Consider the following 21,669-nt stretch of genomic DNA (forward strand, 5'->3'; position numbering starts at 1 on the left):
AAATTTTTATATGTACATGTGCATTTTTTTTCTGAGAAGCTCCATAACCCTTAATAAGGTTTACAAAAGGATCTTCACCCCTAAAAATGAGTTAGCTATAAATTCTCCTGAGGACTCCCGGTTATATGCAGTAATAAGGAATAATAATAAGGAAGTTGCTTTTGTGCAGTTGGAAAATCAGAAGTAGATTATAGTGGGATGAGAAATGACAGGGCAATGAGGAAACAGCAGAGAGAACTATCAAGAACGAATGTGGGGAGAGAGAAGAAGGTATGTGTGGATATATCAAAGGAGCTATATTTTGTTTGTGTTTAAGGTAGGAGAGTTTTGAGCATGTTTAAATTTTTGCCATTTCTCCATTAATAACTGTCAGTGGTACTTTTACCTTAAGTGTTACTCTCTCCTGGAAGCCTTTCTCTTAAATATGCGTTTTTCCCTTTCCCATAATATCTTGTCTATAGTTCCGTTTTGACAGTTGTCTCATGAAAATAATGGTAGATTTTCTTTAAATCCCCTGCTCTAAACTATCAATTCCTCTAGGATTTGCATCATTTTACCTGTATCCCTAGTGCCTACCTGCTACCTAATATGCCCAGTAAATGTTTGTGGACTGGATGTTAAATATCCAGTTGTCTTATTTTCTGGTAAATTGCTTATTTTCTGTTTTGAAATTCAAGAAAGCTATTGCTTTGGTTTGAATCTTTATGTCTTATATTATGGTCTTTTCTATATAATGTTCTTTGAGAATGTTGGCAGTTTAGTAGACCCAAACCACAATTGCCCTGAAGTATACCCAAGGGAGCAGCTTTAACTACCTCATTAGTTGTTAGATGGACTCGGGATCTTTTCTCGGTGCTGTTGATTAATGCAAAGAAAGTCTTACTAAACTATTTGGGTTCTTCACTCATCAAAGAGAAAATAGAGTTGAGCGTATCACACAAAACACATCACAAGTTGATTTTTGTTGTAGACTAGACTTTTTAAAGAAAGAACATGTGTACTTAGAAGCTCAGATCATGAAAGAGAAGATTGAGAAGATTTGATGTTTATATGGATATGTGCAAATGCTTTACTGAAGTAGTGCAATAGTATATTTCTTTATAAAAGTTTTTCATGGTAATTTTAAGAAAACAATAAAATGTCTGATATAGTCTTTAGATTGTGTCCTGTTTACTTGTATGATTTTCCCCCAAGAGTTTTATTACTTTACATATATTATACTTTGTCCTAAAAGAAGTTGGAGTATTTTGTGTTACCTTAACTCTAAAACACTTTATGGGAAAGGAATTTCTGCAGGCATCTGAATCCTGTTTGTTTTAATTATCTCACCTGCACTAAGCATGGTACCTGTAGGCAAGCCACTATTACCCCAGAAGACTGTCGGTTCCTTGGATTACTCTTATAACACCCAGCAAAAATGCCATTACATGAAGAGGGTACTCACTAAATATTTAATTATCTTATTTTTGAAAATTTCTCATTGTGTGTTTATATATTACCCACGGGAGAGAATCTGGTTGAATCAGATTTTATTGGTATCATTAAAGAGTCATGCTGTTGTCTCAGTTATGTCAATACCCTTTGAACTATTTATTCCTTTTTTAGGATTTTTATCTTGCTGAAAATAAGTCAGAAATAAGGCAAAGATTTACACATGTTATCTATTTAAAATGTCTTCATTTCATGAGTTATGATGTTTACAACTTTTTAAAATGATGATTTAAATATAAATAATGAAACTGATGACTTCATGTTCTCAAATAGTCTAATGATGTGGATGTTGCACCTGTCTAGAAGGTCAGAAACTTCAGTTCTCAGACGTTTAGAATAGGAAGTAAGGAATATAATTTTCATTTTTGATTCTAAGGAAAAATTCACTTTTAAAGAGCTATAGGCTAACATTTCTATCATACCAAACTCTGTATCTCATGAAATCAGTCTTTTTTAATTATTAAGCAGCCTTCCCAGCACTATGTTCCCCCACCCTTGTTTCCTGTCATGTAGTAGCTCTATAATACTTAAAATCTGTGCCATCATGGGGCGCCCGGGTGGCTCAGTCGGTTTAGCGTCCAACTTCAGCTCAGGTCATGATCTCACAGTCTATGAGTTCGAGCCCTGTGTCAGGCTGACAGCTCAGAGCCTGGAGCTTGCTTCAGATTCTGTGTCTTCACAGATTCTGTGTCTTCTGTGTCTTGTCTTCAGATTCTGTGTCTCCCTCTCTCTCTGCCCCTCCCCTGCTCATGTTCTGTCTCTCTCTGTCTCAAAAATAAATAAAAACACTAAGAAAAAAATTTTAAAAAAATCTGTGTCATCGTTCATGGTCTGTTTGCTTCTAAATGCATTTCAAGTTAAGTATTGGTCTTCCTCTGTTCACATTCAGGTGGTTTGATGGTGGGCTTTTGGTTTTGGTTGTTTTAAAAGCACATTGAGAGTAGATATCCAATTTCCCTCTCCTTTTAAAATGTTGATAATTGGTTTGAAGGGCTTTGTTCTCTGTTGCAGCCTTAGAAGATAACAACCTGGAAACCTAATGTACATGTTATATGAGTGATTCCTTGTTTTCTTCCAAGTCCCTGAGAAACATTGACTTCACGTGACAATCATTTAGTAAATATTTGTTACATATGTTAGTGAATGTGAGAACTTAAGCAAAAGTTGTAACTTTAAGCTGCCATTTGAAATACTTGAAAAATGATGATCACCAAGGCAGATAAAATGACTAAAACTAGGAATTAGTACATTGCTACAAGGAAAAGCTATGATTACTCTTATACTGGCTCTTATTTCCTTAAAATATATGACTTTTTCTTCTTTTTTTTTTTTTTTTTTTGAGTGTTTATTTTGAGAGAGAGAGAGCACGCGCACATGCACACACAGGGGAAGGGCAGTGAGAGGGAGAGAGAGAATCCCAAACAGGCTCTGTGCTGACAGCCCTGATGCAGGGCTCCATCTCATGAACTGTGAGATCATAACCTGAGTTGAAATTAAGAGTTGGACACTTAAGCAACTGAACCACCAAGGCCTCCCACTTCTTTTTAAACAAACAAAAAATTTGTGTAGTTTACGATGGGAGTAAGTCATATATGAGTGATATTTCTGAGCAATATTAAATGACTTCCTCATTTTGTTGTGCTTAGTAGACAAATTCTATTAATTTTCATCATTCTATTGAAACATTCAATTAAGTCATGAAATAGTCTTTCCTTGACTTTGATGATACCATCCTCTTCTGGTTCTCTTCCTATCTCTTTCACTCGTTTTCATGGCTCCTTTTTATTCACCTGCTCTTCTCACCGTTTTTGGAGTCGTCTCTTAGTTCCTGTCCCTTTCTCAATTTTGTCTTCTTTCCCATAGTGTCAGTTCACCTGTTCTCTCATGATTCCCAAATCTCTAGCTGCAGTCGACAATTTCTTGGTGAATTCCTTAATTCATTTTCTACTCATCAAGACTAACTCTTTTCCTCTATTTCAGTCGTTCCATTTTAGTCAGTGCTGCTACTGTCTACTCTTTGTTATACAATGAAAGACACCATCATTCTCTACCTCCAAAAGGCTACTAAGTCCTATCATTTTTGTCATCTAAATACTTCCCTAATTTAACTCATTCTCTTCATCATCATCATTCTTCTGTAGTTCAGGTCATCGAATTTCTCAGGTATGGTACTTTTGCTGTCTGTTAATAGGTTGTCTTGCCTCTAGTCTTGGCTTGTTTCAATCCTTTTCTTCTAAAGAAGCAGCAGTGAACATTTTAAAATGCAAATCTGATATTATCATTCTATGCTTAAAGTGTTTCAGTGGCTTATTACCCAGTCTGTATGCCTGTAGATATCAAACAAGTAACAAATACTAATATATTGGGGCAGCTGGGTAGCTCAGTTGGTTGAGCATCCGACTCTTGATTTTGGCTTAGGTCATGATCGCAGGGTCCTGGGATCCAGCCCTGCATTGGGTTCTGCACTGAGTGTAGAACCTGCTTAAGATGTCTCCCTCTCTCCCTCTCCACCTCCCCCAGCTCGTACTCTCTCTCTAAAAATAAAAAAATGAATAAATAAACCAGATATTTACTGATTGCCATTGCTAATCACTGTTTTAAGCATTTAGGTATAAACCTTATTTCACTTAATCTCTTTAAGGTAGATGAGATTATTGTCTCCATTAAATAGAATAGGAAATAAAGCAAGTGTATATTACTAACCTGCTTGAGATCTGAAGAGTCAGAATTTAAATCTAGACAATTTGGCTTCATAGCCTAAATCCATTCTTAACAATAATGTTATATACTGACTACTTGTGAAATAGTCTTTGGTTTGATGTAATTGGGAGTAGGAGACTGATAAGCTAGAGAATGAATGCTTGGCCAAAGAGGACAGTTACTACTCAGTTCCAAATCATTGTTGGCATGTAAAAATGTGGCCCCAGTGTTGTCAGATCTTCCTGTTTTTTTAAGAGTAAGGGGAATTCTTGACTTGTATAATATCCTATTTTTAAATGCCAGTAACTAAAAACTAAATAGGATAGAGGCAAACCAAACCTCTCTGTAGACCACAGATAGCCTGTAGTTCATAACCTTTCATCTTCAGCAATAAAGATTGCTTTCCTAGCCTCATCTATCAAAAATCACTACTTGTATTCTAGTTACACTGGACAGTTTACAGTTCTTGTAAACCGGAGGCTTTTTCTGTGCCCTCAAAAAATGGCTTCATCTATCTGGAATCCCCCTTTCTTTACCTTTCCCTTCCCCCTTGCCTTCTTTATTATGGCTTATTTCTCTTCATCATTCAAGACTTAACTTTCCTCACTGAAATAGAAATCTTTATTATTTTTTTTTCTATGCCTTGCCCTTGAATTAGGTTAGTTCCTCCTCTTATTTTCTCCCAGTATACCATGTGTATGCATGTAGCCCTCTGTTTCTCTCTTCCTCTCTCTCTATCTAGATTGTAAGTTCTTGTTGTCTTTATCCTGGCATATGTTCAGCACCTAGGTGTTAGGACATTTAGGAATCCATTTGGAGCTAGTTTATAAGCACAAAGGAAGAGCACTAATGTACTCACATAACCAAACTGTAGGAGTTAAGGGTAGTCTTGGGAATGACCAGAACCAGAACTTTGGATGCTGGCATCTTAGGTTTCTTGTCTTAATGGATCTGCTTTATTCAGTGTTACTTTAGACAGTCTGCCATAGACTAGGAACATGACCTGTGACACTTCTAGACTCACATTTTTATACCTTCCATTTACCTCCAGTTAGAAAAATCCCACAGCTGGGTCAGCTATAAGTTCCCACCCCGAGTCATCAACATGAGTAAGAGACAAGGCTCGCACGTGTATGCACTCACACATACTCATTTTAAAATCAGGAAAGATTTTCCTTAGGAAGTGACTTTAAGGTGTCACCTAAGAGTTAGCCAGGCTTTGAGGAAGGAAAGAGTGTTTCAGCTTGTACAGAGACTCAGTAGAAGGATGCTAGATATTTCTTTTAAAAAGATCAGTTTGGGTGCCTGGGTGGCTCAGTCAGTTGAGTGTCTAACTCTTGTTTTCAACTCAGATCATGATCTTCTGGTTTGTAGGATCAGGCCCAGTGTCGGGGTCTGTGCTGACAGAGCAGAGCCTGCCCTCTCCCTCTCTCTCTGACCCTCCCCTGCTCGGTCTCTCTGTCTCTCTCCCTCAAAATAAATACATAAATTTAAAAAAAAATTAAAAAGATCAGCCTGGCTGTAAAAAAAATAAATAAAAAAGAATCCAGGGGACTAAGAGGTGATGCACATAAACCACTGTGCCAGAAAGACTTAACATAGAAGACCTGTTAACTTTTGAAAGGCCTGCTTACAAGGTTGGCACTTAACTGGCATCTGGGAACTTTGATTTTGGAAGGGTCTCTACCACCCCCACCGTCCACAGAACTGATGGGAGTGGGTCACTATGCCTAAACTGTACAAACAGTGGTTTATGCTGAACACACCTGCTTTCCTCCTGGGAGTCTAAAAACCTAGTTTGTGCTAGGCAAAGGGTGCCTGTGTGAACTTCCCCCAGTAAAAACCTTGGGCACTCAATTTCTTAACAGGCTCTCCTGGTGTCTATATCTCACAGTCTGTCATAACTTATTGCTGGAGGAGTTAAGCATGCCCTGTGCTAGAATACTGGTAAAGAACTCTGGATTTCATCTGGACTACACCCAATGTGCCTTTTGTCTTTGCTGATTTTACTTTATAGCTCTTGCTATAATGAATCATAGGACTGTATGTTGAGTCTTGTGAGCCCTCCTGGTGAATCATCAAGCCTGGAAGTGGTCTTGGGACACCCTGAACACAACTACTTAGGGCTGGAATTTTGGGCATAGGCAAGAAAGGATGGAAGCCTGGTCTAGGATTTTAGAATTGACTCGAGATATTTTTAAAGTAGAATTGACAGGACTTGGTGATTTTTTTTCATGTGGGGAGAATGAAATAGGAAAGTATCAAGGATATCTACAAGTTTCTGACCCCAGCAACTGACTAAATGGTAGTATCCATTTATTAGGGGAACCGCATAATATAATAGAAGGAATACTGAATCTGCAGTAAAATCATCTATATGGATTCAAGTTCAGACCTGGATGTTTATTAGCTTTGTTATCAGCGGCACATCATTTTGAAACTCAGATGTCCAACTGAGACTTACGAGGATTGAATGAGACATTCGAGGAAATTTTCTAAGTTATTAGCTGTATGTAAATATTACTTGTGATTTTTAAGCTACTATTTATTAAGTACCTAATATGTGCCAGAAGCTACCAGGCATTTTATGTATTGTTAATATTGTTTTTGCATTGTTATAGTTTTAAATTAAGTTTTAAAACTCAATTAGAGTGGCTAAAATACTGGGATTTCTTTTTTTTTTTAACTTTAGAAGTTTTGTATTATATATAATATGATACGATATGATATTCCTTATAAGGTTTATATAATATTAGAAGTGGATGAAGTGTTGGTTTAACACTGTTCTCAGACATCATTTTAAGTACATAATGATCAGGAAGGGAATTTGCCAACATTACACAGCTTGAGTGGCATTAGCACTCTGTTCGTCTAAAACAGAGCACACTTTACGCTGCAATAAATGCCTCTCATTTACATATTCTGTGGATGGATAAAGGAATTTTGTTTTCATAATTTCAGATCAGGTGGGTAGCAAATATAATATCACCTTATAATTTCATTTTATTAGGTGAAGTGTTGAACAAAAACCAATTACATGTTCAAGGAAAGATGTATTTGTGAAATGATCTTGAGTACAAAATGTCTAGATTCCAAAGAAATAATGATCCTCTCTTTCTCTTCTAGACCACTTCGCCTGCATTGTGAAGGTGCTTTTCACCCTACTATACACACAAGCTCTTGTGGCACTTTCAGTTAAATGCAATGAGGAAGATAGGTTAGCCTGGAAACACACGGGAGCTCTCAAAAAGGTTAGTGTCTTGTCTGAATTTGTCATTTATAGTTTGGTGAACTCATTTAAGTTGGAGATATGAATGAATGAGATTAGATGTTTGAAAGGCAAAATGAGTTATTAATAGTATTTCCACTGGAAATGGAGTACCTTCAGGTTAAACAAAGTTAAAAATGTTTCCTTGGATGGTGAGGTCTTCTTCATCTATCTCTAAACCTTGGCCTTGCCTCTTCTTATTTGGGCAGTTTTGTTTTGCTTTTGCTTGTAAGCCTTAAACTTAGAGAAGTTATGAAAATTGTACCAACGCAGTGAGTAAGTAATAAAATGTCTGCAGACTTACCTATTTTACTTATTTGTCATCTTTTCTTCTCCTTGCTCCTATTTGCAGTCAGTCCAAAGATGGCTTTTGATGTGTCACCTATAAATTTAAAAATCTTAACCTTTTCTTAATTATGCTTCTTTAAATAATAATTTTTCTATCTTAAAAAAAATGTGTAAGTTCTTACAAATTTAAAGTTCTCAAGTTAAAATTACATAAACAATTTTGAAAAATTGTCCAAGTTTAGTTAAATGTAAGTATTTTCAGTGACTCGAGAACAAATGTGATACTATAGAACCGAAGAACTGACTGAGTGGTTTGGCTTAGAGGTAGGTAAAATAAGAAAACTACTTCAGGGTGTATTTGGGGAAGTTGGTAGGAAAAAATAGTAAGTGTAGTGTTAACTGAACCTCTTGATTGGTTTATAGACTCTTCAAGAGGTTCAAACCTCTTTGAAAGGTTCCAATTATCTACTTAAATCATGGGGCGCCTGGGTGGCTCAATAGGTTAAGTGTCCAGCTCTCAATTTTGGCTCAGATCATGATCTCACAGTTCGTGAGTTCCAGACCCATATTGGGCTCTGCACTGACAGCCTGGAGCCTGCTTGGGATTCATTCATTCATTCATTCTCTCTCTCTCTCTCTCTCTCTCTCTCTCTCTCTCTCTCTCTCCCCCTCCCTCCCTCCCTCCCTCTCTCTCTCTCTCTCTCTCTCTCCCTCTCCCTCTCTCTCTCTCTCTCTGCCTCTCCCCCACTTGTGCTCTTTCTCCCTCTCTCAAAATAAACATTAAAAAAAAAATCACATCTACTTATGTCAAAGGAAAGAAAATCCATGATAAATACATGAAATGTATTCAATGTAATCTTTACTTTTATCACTAGTTTACTCCCAAACCATGATTTGGTGTAAAAAAAAAAAAAAAAAAAAAAAGTAATATAGTATCACCACCAAGCTCATAATGTCTTAATTAGGGATATTGGTTGGACACTGAACCTGAATACTAGGCTGAGCTTCTGCCACTAAATAGAGCTATTATTTTTTTGGTCAAGACATAAACTTCCCAAACTTTAGTTTTCTCAAAGGTAATTGAGAGATTTGGAACATATAATTTATAAGAACTCCTTTATTTCTAAAATTCTCTTATTCTAAATTCTCAAAATGGATATATCTTTTCCCTTAGTGATTTTTCCTCCTTGTTCCTAGTTTGTTCTTAGATAATTTTGCCTTCTGCAATTTTTTTTTTTTTTTAATATTCTTACAATTTCTCTGCACTGTAATCTGATATTTGGATTGTTAGTATTCAAATAAGGTATATTAGGTTTCTATGCTGTTTCATTGTTTACATATGTTTTCTTTAGTAAGCTGTCTAATCATGAAACAGTACACATTTAAAACATTTTCTGATATAATTTGGGTCTAAATGTATTCATCTGATTGTTTACTAAAATGAGACCTAATGACAGAAAATCAGGCAATTGTAAATCTATGATAGAACTAACTTAGGTAACTGTTCTATCAATTTTCTTTCTCAATTTAATAATTGTTAGCTATGTAAAAAAACAGTTAATGAAACATTTAATGTAAGGCATATTCTTATCAGAACATAAATTTAGAAGTTTATAGCCATATAAATTGCTTTTAGCGAATAAAAACAATATGATGTTCTCTTGGTTAGTTTGCCACATGTCACTAGCTTTTTCTGTAATAGATCTAAATATTTAGGTACACAGCAGATGGTAAATAATAGCAACAATATTACAAGGAATGAAACACATCATTGTGATTTTTAACTATTCTGCATCATTCATTCTTTATTTCCTTCTTCCTTTCCTTCTTCCTTCTCTCACCCCCACTTCTTTACTTATTTTGTTTCTTCGTTGAGTCTCATGTATTCATTCTATCCCTCTATTTTCTTATCCTCAGGTATTGATAACTCCAATGAAAACAGATTTTTGCCAGCTGTAATCTGGCCTAGGGCAATAAAAATATAGGTACTATGTATGTATTTTTAAAGGGATATTAGAGTTAATTTGATAATAAGGTTTAGTTGTGCTGGAATAATCATTATTATAGTTAGTATAAATTGTGTTCTTTTGGTTACTAAAATTTCTCTTAAAAGACTCTTTACAACAGGATTTCATAATCTGAGGTCCTTTTGTGTTGTGTTGTGTTGTGTTGTGTTGTGGTGTTTTGCTGGGGAGTAGGACGATAGGATCCAACATATATCCATAGTGTCTGTCATCCCCAAAATTCGAAGAACTACTGTAATTTTTTTTTAACGTTTTTATTTATTTTTGGGACAGAGAGAGACAGAGCATGAACGGGGGAGGGGCAGAGAGAGAGGGAGACACAGAATCGGAAACAGGCTCCAGGCTCCGAGCCATCAGCCCAGAGCCTGACGCGGGGCTCGAACTCACGGACCGCGAGATCGTGACCTGGCTGAAGTCGGACGCTTAACCGACTGTGCCACCCAGGCGCCCGTAAAGAACTACTGTAATTTAAACAAAGCATCTGCCCAACACATAACTGTTGGATCTCTCAACTCTCAACTCTTGATCTTTCTCTTTAATTAACTGCATACCTTTGCCACCTTTCCCATTGGACTCTTTTGATCTGATTCTAGGTCTTTCATCCATGGTCTCCTAAGTCCTCTTCTTAAGCTTTACAAGCCTATTTGTAAATTCATATATTACGTATATAAAAATATGCTTTCTTAAGACATGTATGAAATAAAACTATTTTCTTGTCTAATAATCTGATCAGAAGAATTCTCAATACAAAAGAGTGAATAGTACATTATATTTAACTTTCTGATCTGATATAGTACTTGTCATGTATTAAAAAAAAGTTCTTAAAATATATTTGATAATAATAAAGCTGATTATCACTCAATAACTCACCTGGATGATCTGAACATCATTTCTTATTATTGGAGGGTATTTTTTTCCATAAGTTAGAAAGTATTTTGACTTGAAATACTCTTCTGTTGCTATGTATTCTGTGTATCTTTTACTGAAGAATATATTGAATTTACAAAGATTTTAGGCTGAATTGTATATTTCCAGAAACTTTAATATGTGCAAAATCATGGTAATATTTTCTTTTGAGTCTTCTACATTTTGAGTTTAAGTGAACTCTGTTTAAAAACTACTCTGATTAGGGGCGCCTGGGTGGCGCAGTCCGTTAAGCGTCCGACTTCAGCCAGGTCACGATCTCGCGGTCCGGGAGTTCGAGCCCCGCGTCAGGCTCTGGGCTGATGGCTCAGAGCCTGGAGCCTGTTTCCGATTCTGTGTCTCCCTCTCTCTCTGCCCCTCCCCTGTTCATGCTCTGTCTCTCTCTGTCCCAAAAATAAATAAACGTTGAAAAAAAAAATTAAAAAAAAAAACTACTCTGATTAAATTAACTTTTGTGTTTTTTTCAAGTTTTTATTTAAATTCTAGTTAATTAACATATAGGATAATATTGGCTTCAGGATTTAGTGATTCATCACTTACATATAATACCCAGTGCTCATCACAAGTGCCCTCCTTAATACCCATCACCCATTTAAACCCCCATTGGGGGTGGGTCACACGATTTAAAGAGTGCGGTTGTAGAATCAGAACTGTTTTTGTAGTTTGGAATCTGGACATGATAACACTACATGGCTGAATGATATGAAAAAGAAGCAGAGGAGTAATTTAAAGATAATGCAAAGAACTGATTATCAAAAGAGATACATCTAGGCAAGTTCCAAGGTCAAAAATTCCAACAGTACCAAAAGAGATTCTATTAACACTACATGGCTGAATGATATGAAAAAGAAGCAGAGGAGTAATTTAAAGATAATGCAAAGAACTTATTACCAAAAGAGATACATCTAGGCAAGTTCCAAGGTCAAAAATTCCAACAGTACCAAAAGAAATTCTATTAAGTAGGCAGCAGGTGTTTATTGCTCAAATTTTTGTTCTGCAAATGGATATATATAAAGTACAAAGCATAGTTCCTGACATTTTGGAATTTACTGTCTAGATGAGGAGAGCATAATAACACAGGGGAAGACTAAGGATCGTCAAATAACAAATTCTACAGATCGGGCTGTTAGTGATTATCAGATGGTCAGGATAAACGTATATATCCCATAGTGTGTACTCAAATCTTATATTTTACTATGTAAAAAGTATAGTTAATGAGTAGAATAAATGACATCATAGCAAACTTATTACTGTAGCCCATTTTATACTTTATTGTATCTTTTTTTAAGAAAAAATTTTTTAACGTTTTTATTTATTTTTGAGACAGAGAGAGACAGAGCATGAACGAGGGAGGGTCAGAGAGAGGGAGACACAGAATCGGAAACAGGCTCCAGGCTCCGAGCTGTCAGCACAGAGCCCGACGCGGGGCTCGAACTCATGGACCGCACGCAAGATCATGACCTGAGGCGAAGTCGGCCGCCTAACCGACTGAGCCACCCAGGCGCCCCTATACTTTATTGTATCTTGAAACAACCTCCAGTATCTCAGTGAATATAAAGAGAAACATTTGTATAAAAACTTATTGACATTAATTTGAATTTATAAATAGCCATTATTTTTCCTTTCTTATAAAAATATAGCATCATTAAGCTTAATTAATTTATAAGCTGTTATTTAATGTATCTGGATTTTCTTTATTAAACATATTGTCATGTGGTGCCTGGATGGCTCAGCCTGGGTGGTTGAGTGTCTGACTCTTGATTTCAGCTCAGATCATGATGTCACGGTTGTGGGATTGAGCCCCACGGGTCTCTGCACTCAGTGGAGCCTGCTTGGGATTCTCTCTCTCCCTTTCCCTCTGCCCCTGCCCTGCTCGCACTCTCTCTCAAAATAAATAAATAAACTTAAAAAACAACAACAACATTGTCCTATTTTATTTTTACATTAATTTTTTTAAAGAAATCCCATTCAAGGAATTTGACAGAAATTGTAAAAAAAAAGTTTGTGGTCCATGTTATTTCATGCATGTATGATTTTACATTATAATGAGTATATGTATATATGCTGCTTTTGGCCTTTTTCACATTATTATAAACATTTTTTCATTCAGCTCAAATTTGTCATGTCATATTCACTGCTTATAAAATGTTCTATTGAGTTGATATGGAATAATTTAGGTAACTGCTTTACTTTTGTTGGTCATTTCTAGTTTTTCAGTATTGTAGTATTACAGTGAGTGTCTTGGGGAATTAGTTATTTTTTTTATTTTAGATTATTTCCCTAGGAAGAATTTCCAGGAGTGGAAATTACTGAGTCAAAATATATGATTTACATATGTTTGTTTACTCATTCATTATATAATTTACGTCTATCTTTTAAAGAAGTATTGCAATAGTTTTAATCCCATACCCAGTTTCCTTGCTAATCCAGAGGTGTGCTGTTGTACATAGATTTGGAGGACTTGAAGTTTACATGTGTGAAAAATAGTGTAGTCAGAATTATACCCCTACTTATTAAGAAGTGTTCTTTCCAATGTAATTTTTTTTGTAATTTTCAGTGACTGATGGAACTAATTTTTCATTTCTTCCAGAATGCATGTGATGCAGAAAAGTCTTATGAAGTGTTACTGAGCTTTGTGATAAGTGAACTGTCTAAAGGAAAGTTATACCATGAAGAAGGAGCTCAGGAATGTGCAATGGTATGCTCTAGGTGTAGAGATTATTTGTTAAAAATTTAGATTTTGTTGCCATTGTGAATATAATTTTTAAGCTATATCTATTAGAGAATGAATTGTTTAAATTCTCTTTTTTGACTTTAGGTTAGCCCTATTGCTTGGTCTCCTGAATCCATGGAAAAATACTTACAGGACTTCTGCTTACCTTTCCTCAGAATCACCAGCCTTCTTCAGCACCACCTTTTTGGGGAAGATTTACCTAGCTGCCAGGTATAATTTGGGATAGTATTTATATGCAGGACTGTCTTGCAAGTGTATGTTAGTCTAACTCAAAAGGAATAAATATTTAGAACATTTACTATTAATGTTATTTTTTTGTATTTGCTAGCATCCACTCATTTTTATGATATTACTAATATTTGATATTAGAGCACTTTTAGATGAGATCAGTGATAATAAATGCCCAATACTTGAATAGGATCATAGTATTCATATTGATATATTTAGCATTATTTTTATCATATTGATAAATTAATCACTGATCATCATCTGCCTTTCTATCCTTTTAAAAGTTATGTTGATCAGAAAGCTGGTTGTCTGAAGACATGATGGCATTTATATAACTTTAGGACAGGAAAATGCTCACTTTGTAGCCAGTTAAGTTAAAAATTTGGATATATTAGTGGTTTAGCCTATTTCATAAAACTGTGGGTTGATGTGAGTAGGCAAGAAAGTGACAGAATGGGGAACCACTATGTTTATAGGATTATAATCCTGACATTATCTCCCATCTGTTTCCAGGGAATTTGATATTAATTCCATGGGAATTAAGACATTTATCATATATATGGCCTTTGAAGCCTGTAGTATATCAGAATTAAGCAGTTGATTGTTCTTTCTCTCTTAAGTAATTGACCATTGCATTAAATAGTTTGGATTGTTTGGTTTTTTCAAATGATTCAAGATAAACTCTATACATTTGTCTTTGAAACATTCAGAATTTATGGACATTGAATAAATTAAAACTATTCATCCATTAGATTTTCTTTCATAGGTGTTTTATTTTTAAATTTCAACTTAAAAGTGTTTTCTTCTGCTATACAGTAGTTGTTCCTTATCCATGGGGAATATGTTCTAAGGCTCCTAGTGTATGCCTGAAACTGGGGATAGTGCTGAACCCTATATATATTATGTATTTTTTCTCTGTACATAAATATCTATGATAAAGTTTAATTTATAAATCAGGCATAGTAAGAGATTAACAACTAATAATGAAACAATTATAAGAGTATACTATAATAAAAGTTATGTGAATGCTGTCTCTCTCTTAAAATAACTGTATTCACCCTTCTTGTGATGATGTGAGATGACAAAATACCAACAGGATGAGACGAAGTTAGGTGAATGATGTGTAGGCATTGTGATGTAGTGTTAAGTTACTATTGACCTTCTAACTATATATCAGAAGATGGATCATCTGTTTCTGAACCACAGTTGACCGACCACCAGTAACTGAAGCCACAGAAAACAAAACTGGGATAAGGGGGGAACTACTGTCTGAGCATCTTCAAGCATGCAGGAGATTAATTTTTTAAAAATATGCTACTTCATTAATTTTTCTTTATTCACATTTAAAGGCCATAGGCTGTGGCTCTTTGTATGCTTATTACCTTATGGTTTATTTTATCATTTGTTTTTATTGGAAGTTATTTTTCTCCCCTAAGTTGGACATTATCTGGAAGCAGAAGCTCTCGAACTGGGCATTGAAAGTTGGTTGGGGGTTGGGTGTACAGTGATGCCTATAGTAGAGCACCAGGCACATGCTTAGAACAGGGAAGGAATACATCACTTAGGAGGCCTGAAAGGAGCAGTGCTACTTAGTGTTAGAAATACATTAAGGGGAAGTTGTAGTGAATCTTGAATTTCACATGAAGAAATTTGGACCATTGAAAGATTTGGGACAAAAATGTGACATGATTCAAATTTTATTTCAGGATGAAATTTCATTCTAATATTAGACATATTTGAGAGTGTGAGGAATGGGAGGCCTGGGAACAGAAAAGCTAGTTGGGGAATGACATAATAGAAATAGAAGAGGATAGGGAGCAATTAAAGATTACAGAGGTGGAATAGTCAGGATTTGATAGCTAGTTGAACATGTGGGAGTCAAGGGAGAAGAGAGAGTCACACTGTACTTGGGTTTTGGGCCTCTGAGACTTGAACCTTTCTGGTATAGTTAATAGAAGGGGGAAGTATGGAACAAGTCTCTGGGACCTGAGTGAAAGAATTTTGCATATATTCAAGTTGAGGGGTTGGTTGGATATGGATATATTCAACTGAAGTGAGAAAAGTTAGATTACAACTTTAGGTAGAAGTTCTCTTTTTGTTTAGATTTCTGTCATCTGTGTAATCTAACTTTTGTAGATTTCACATTTTTTTCTTTGTAGATTTCACATTTTTTCACATTTTTTTTCATTTAATTTTTTTGGTTAGCGATATATTTATTCTCACAAATACTTTTATAATCAATTTGTCAATTTTCTTCCAATAGCCTACAAGATGTTAGATGAGAATTGCTTTGAACATGTAGTTTTAAGACATTGAGCATAGTTTATATGTCCATTCAGGGCTTCTTTTAATTTTCATAGAATTTTTAAATTGTCATCTTTTTTATGTTTATTTTATTTCTGAGAGAGAAAGAGAAAGAGAGAGAGGCGAGAGAGCACAAGTTGGGGAGGGGCAGAGAGAGAGAGGGGGACAGAGGATCCGAAGCAGGCTCCGTGCTGAAAGGAGTGAGCCTGATGTGAGGCTTGAACTCATAAACTGCAAGATCATGACTTGAGCTGAAGTCAGATGCTCAACCAACTGAGCTACCCAGGCACTCCTAAAATTGTCATCTTAAAGTCTGGAACATTCTTCATAAAGTGAACCCAAAAGGCTTTATGGTTTTAGTTTCTTTCTGAATGATGTGTTATTTCTGTGACACTCTGATTACTTCTTGCTGGTATAGAATAATACTATTAATTTTGGTGTGTTCTTGTAACTGGTCACTTGCTGAACTCTTACTAATTCGAATAGTTTGTCTGTTGATTCTTTTAGGTGCTTTATGTAATTATCATATCATCTGAAAATAATGAGAATGTTGTCTCTTTCCTTCAAATATTTATTTTTCTATTATTGTCTTAATACATGTCTAGTGAGTATTTTGAACAGTGGATGTAACAGGCAGCATCCTTTTTTTTTTTAAGTCATTTTTTTTTTTAAATTTACATCCAAATTAGCATATAGTGCAACAATGATTTCAGGAGTAGATTCCTTAGTGCCCCTTACCCATTTAGCCCATGCCCCTTCCCACAACCCCTCCAGTAACCCTCAGTTTGTTCTTTCTCCATATTTATGAGTCTCTTCTGTTTTGTCCCCCTCCCTGTTTTTATATTATTTTTGTTTCCCTTCCCTTATGTTCATCTGTTTTGTCTCTTAAAGTCCTCATATGAGTGAAGTCCTATGATTTTTGTCTTTCTCTGATTAATTTCATTTAGCATAATACCCTCTAGTTCATCCACGTAGTTTCAAATGGCAAGATTTTGTTCTTTTTGATTGCCGAGTAATACTCCGTTGTATATATATACCACATCTTCTTTATCCATTCATGCATCGATGGACATTTGGGCTCTTTCCATACTTTGGCTATTGTTGATAGTGCTGCTATAAACATGGGGGTGTATGTTTCCCTTCGAAACAGTGCATATGTATCCCTTGGATAAATGCCTAGTAGTGCAATTGCTGGGTCATAGGGTAGTTCTGTTTTTAGTTTTTTGAGGAACCTCCATACTCTTTTCCAGAGTGGCTGCATCAGCTTGCATTCTCACCAACTTTCTCCGCATCCTCGCCAACATCTGTTGTTGCCTGAGTTGTTAATGTTAGCCATTCTCACAGGTGTGAGGTGGTATCTCATTGTGGTTTTGATTTGTATTTCCATGATGATCAGTGATGTTGAGCATTTTTTCATGTGTCAGTTGGCCATCTGGATGTCTTCTTTGGAGAAGTGTCTATTCATGTCCTTTGCCCGTTTCTTCCCTGGATTATTTGTTTTTTGGATGTTGAGTTTTATAAGTTCTTTATAGATTTTGGATACTAACCCTTTATCTGTGTCATTTGCAAACATCTTCTCCCATTCTGTCAGTTGCCTTTTAGTTTTGCTGATTGTTTCCTTCACTGTGCAGAAGCTTTTTATTTTGATGAGGTCCCAGTATTTCATTTTTGCTTTTCTTTCCCTTGCCTCTGGAGATGTGGTGAGTAAGAAGTTGCTGCGGCCAAAGACAAAGAGGTTTTTGCCTGCTTTCTCCTGGAGGGTTTTGATGGCTTCCTGTCTTACATTTGTGCCTTTCACCCATTTTGAGTTTATTTTTGTGTGTGATGTAAGAAAGTGGTCCAGGTTCATTCTTCTGCATGTCGCTGTCCAGTTTTCCCAGCACCAGTTGCTGAAGAGACTGTCTTTATTCCATTGGATATTCTTTCCTGCTTTGTCAAAGATTAGTTGGCCATATGTTTGTGGGTCCATTTCTGGGTTCTCTATTCTGTTCCATTGATCTGAGTGTCTGCTCTTGTGCCAGTACCATACTGTCTTGATGATTACAGCTTTGTAGTATAGCTTGAAGTCCGGGATTGTGGTGCCTCCTGCTTTGGTTTTCTTTTTCAAGATTGCTTTGGCTATTCAGGGGTCTTTTTTGGTTCTATACAAAGTTTAGGATTATTTGTTCTAGCTCTGTGAAGAATGCTGGTGTTATTTTGACAGGGATTGCATTGAATATGTAGATTGTTTTGGGTAGTATCAACATTTTAACAATATTTGTTGTTCCTATCCAGGAGCATGGAATCTTTTTCCATTTTTTTGTGTCTTCTTCAGTTTCTTTCATAAGCTTTCTGTAGTTTTCAGTGTATAGATTTTTCACCTCTTTGGTTAGATTTATTCCTAGGTATTTTATGGTTTTTGGTGCAACTGTAAATGGGATCGATTCCTTGATTTCTCTTTCTGTCGCTTCATTGTTGGTGTATAGGAATGCAACCGATTTCTGTGCATTGATTTTATATCCTGCAACTTTGCTGAATTCATGAATCAATGCTAGCAATTTTTTGGTGGAATCTTTTGGGTTTTCTATATAGAGTATCATGTTGTCTGCGAAGAGTGAAAGTTTGACCTCCTTCTGGCTGATTTGGATGCCTTTTATTTCTTTGTGTTGTCTGATTACAGAGGCTAAGAATTCCAATACTATGTTGAATAACAGTGGCGAGAGTGGACATCCCTGTCTTGTCCCTGACCTTAGGCGGAAAGCTCTTAGTTTTTCCCCACTGAGGATGATATTAGTGTTGGTTCATTCATTTATGACTTTTATGATCTTGAGGTATGCTCCTTCTATCCCTACTTTCTTGAGGGTTTTTATCAAGAAAGAAGGCAGCATCCTTTTTTGTACCCTATCCTAAGAGACTTCTTTTAAAGTTTCCTGTGCATTTCTTTTTGTTTCTTTTTTATTATTATTATAAATGGAATTATTTAAAATTATATTTTCTAGTGTGTTGCTAAGATGTAGAAATCCAACTGGATTTTTGAACATTAATCATCTACATTTATCCACCTTGCTAATAAATTCTATGATTATTTGTAATAGACAGTAGACTCTTGAGTTTCACAAGACATTTAAAAAATTTTTTTTAACATTTTGGTAAGCGTGGGAATTCATCAAGAATGGTACCTAGTACGTATTCCAGCACAACATTCTGCTCTCCACAGTAATCTTTAGACTTCCTAATTCGGTTAAATGTCTTAACCTAACACTATTTCTGCTACCATAAGAGGGCTAATTATAGTAAACTATATGGTTCTCCTATATTTTCTCCTACTTAAATGCAGCCTCTCTTATTTATCCTCTAACTCCGGAATTCTTACAGAGGGACTTCAGGTAATTTTTGAATTCCATAGCATTACCTGTAAAATGTTTGTGTATGTGTATTTTTCTTAGAAGAAAATGGTTTATCAGACTCTTCTAGGGGACCTTGATTATCACCACCATCCCAACATTTGAAAATCAGTGCTCTAATATATCTCCTTTAATTCTTTTTTCTCTCTTCTGTCAAATAATAGTTGTGCCATGAATATTTATATTGATAGCTAGCATTTATTGTATACTGACTACATGCTAAGCACTGTTAAGTGCTTTGCGTTTGAATTCATTTAAGTTCCACAACAATTCTGAGATGGCTGTTATAGTCCTCACTTTACAGACAAGTGAACAGGCCCATAGCTGAATAATCTGCTCAAGACTCACAGCTAGTATGTAAAGCAGCCAGGATTTGAACACAGTCAGTCTGCATGCCAAATCTGAACTATTACCGTCTGAACTGTGCTACTGCTTGGTACACAGAACTTTTTTGGAAGCACTCAGTTTTCTTCTAGTATTCAGTCTATAAAAACTGTTAAAATATTGCATGTTGTACTCTCTTTGAATCTCAATACAATTGTGAATACTTCATCTATGGGTGTCTCTTTTAGTACAATAATAGGATGATCAATTTATTGATAGCTGAATAGACATGGAAATAGCAAAAAAAAAATTGAAAACCTCTGAAGTATCCATCAGTGAGAAGCTTGTTAAATAAATTGTGGTTTTTTCATACAATGGAATACTCTTCAGAAGAGAATAGAGGGCACCTGGGTGGCTCAGTTGGTTGAGCATCCGACTTCGGCTCAGGTCATGGTCTCGCGGTCCATGAGTTTGAGCCCCATGTCAGGCTCTGTGCTGGCAGCTCAGAGCCTGGAGCCTGCTTCAGATCCTGGTCTCCCTCTCTCTCTCTGCCCTTCTGGCACTCATGCTCTGTCTCTCTCTCTCTCCCGCAAAAAATAAATAAACATTAAAAACAGTTTTTTAAAGAAAAGAATAGAAAGTTTTCTATGTATTAATATGGAAAAATCTCAAAAATATTTTAAGTAAACAAAGGCAAGATATGCTTATATTAAATTCAGTAGGGGAAAAATAGTGGTTTATATACACACACACACACACACACACACACACACACACTCTGGAAAAATACATTAAAAAAATTATGGTCAGTTCTGGGGCGCCTAGATGGCTCAGTCAGTTAAGCATCCGACTTCGGCTCAGGTCATGATCTTATGGTTTGTGAGTTCGAGCCCCGCATCGGGCTCTCTGCTGACAGCTCAGAGCCTGGAGCCTGCTTCAGATTCTGTGTCTCCCTCTCTCTCTGCCTCTCGCCTGCTCATGCTCTGTCTCTGTCTCAAAAATAAATAAAACATTTAAAAAAAAATTATGGTCAGTTCTTACCTAGGAGTTGGGATTGTGAGTTTGAGATTTGTATCGAAAGGGAACAGAGATGGTTGAAAGTTTTGTTTTTTTTTAATGATATCTTTTCATACTTTCTAGTGTTTAAATATTATAAACATATTCTGCAATAATTATGTTTGCAGAAAAGAAAAATATATATTTTTTGAACAGGTACTGTATTCATAGTTTCCAAATTCAAAAGTACAGTTTCTTTTTTTAAAAAGTTTTTATTTAAATTCCAGTTAGTTACCATACAGTATAATACTAGTTTCAGATGTACAATATAGTAATTTAAGCGCTATCATACAACACCTGGTGTTCATCACAGAAAGTGCACTCCTTAATCCCCATCGCGTATTTGACCCATCTCCCCACCCACTTCCCCTCTGATAACCATCAATTTGTTCTCTCAAACAATTTTTTTCCCCTTTGCTCGTTTGTTTTGTTTCTTAAAATCCACATGTGAGTGAAATCATACAGCATATGGTATTTGTCTTACTCCGCTCAACTTATTTCGCTTAGCATAATACATTCTAGCTCCATAGATGTCATTGCAAATGGCAAGGTTTCATTCGTTTTGATGGCTGAGTAATACTTCATTGTACATATATACCACATCTTTATCCATTCATCTATCAATGGGCACTTGAGCTGCTTTTATAATTTGGCTGTTGTTGATAATACTGCTCTAAACATCGGGGGTGCATGTGCCCCTTCAAGTCAGTATTTTTGTATCCTTTGGGGTAAATACCTAGTAGTGCAATTGCTGGGTCATAGGGTAGTTCTATTTTTAACTTTCTGAGGAGCCTCCATACTGTTTTCCAGAGTGGCTGCACCAGTTTGCATTCCCACCAACAGTGTAAGGGGGCTCCCCTTTTTCCACATCGTTGCTAATATCTGTTGTTCCTGTGTTGTTAGTTTAAGCCATTCTGACAGGTGTGAGGTGGTATCTCACTGTGG

General features: G+C 35.9%; 1 protein-coding gene across 5 annotated transcripts in view; it reads left to right on the plus strand.

The window, feature by feature from the left end:
* The window catches only part of UBR3 (ubiquitin protein ligase E3 component n-recognin 3), a 244,481-nt gene that overhangs the window by 206,473 nt on the left and 16,339 nt on the right, over positions 1-21,669 (plus strand). For all 5 annotated transcript variants that reach the window (XM_023259440.2, XM_023259442.2, XM_023259443.2 and 2 more), the window contains 3 exons: positions 7,318-7,442; positions 13,286-13,393; positions 13,514-13,639. In XM_023259440.2, the coding sequence (XP_023115208.2) occupies positions 7,318-7,442; positions 13,286-13,393; positions 13,514-13,639 (359 nt within the window). The remainder of the gene's footprint in view (positions 1-7,317; positions 7,443-13,285; positions 13,394-13,513; positions 13,640-21,669) is intronic.

This window comes from Felis catus, chromosome C1, assembly GCF_018350175.1.
Source record: "Felis catus isolate Fca126 chromosome C1, F.catus_Fca126_mat1.0, whole genome shotgun sequence".
Lineage (NCBI taxonomy): Eukaryota > Metazoa > Chordata > Mammalia > Carnivora > Felidae > Felis > Felis catus.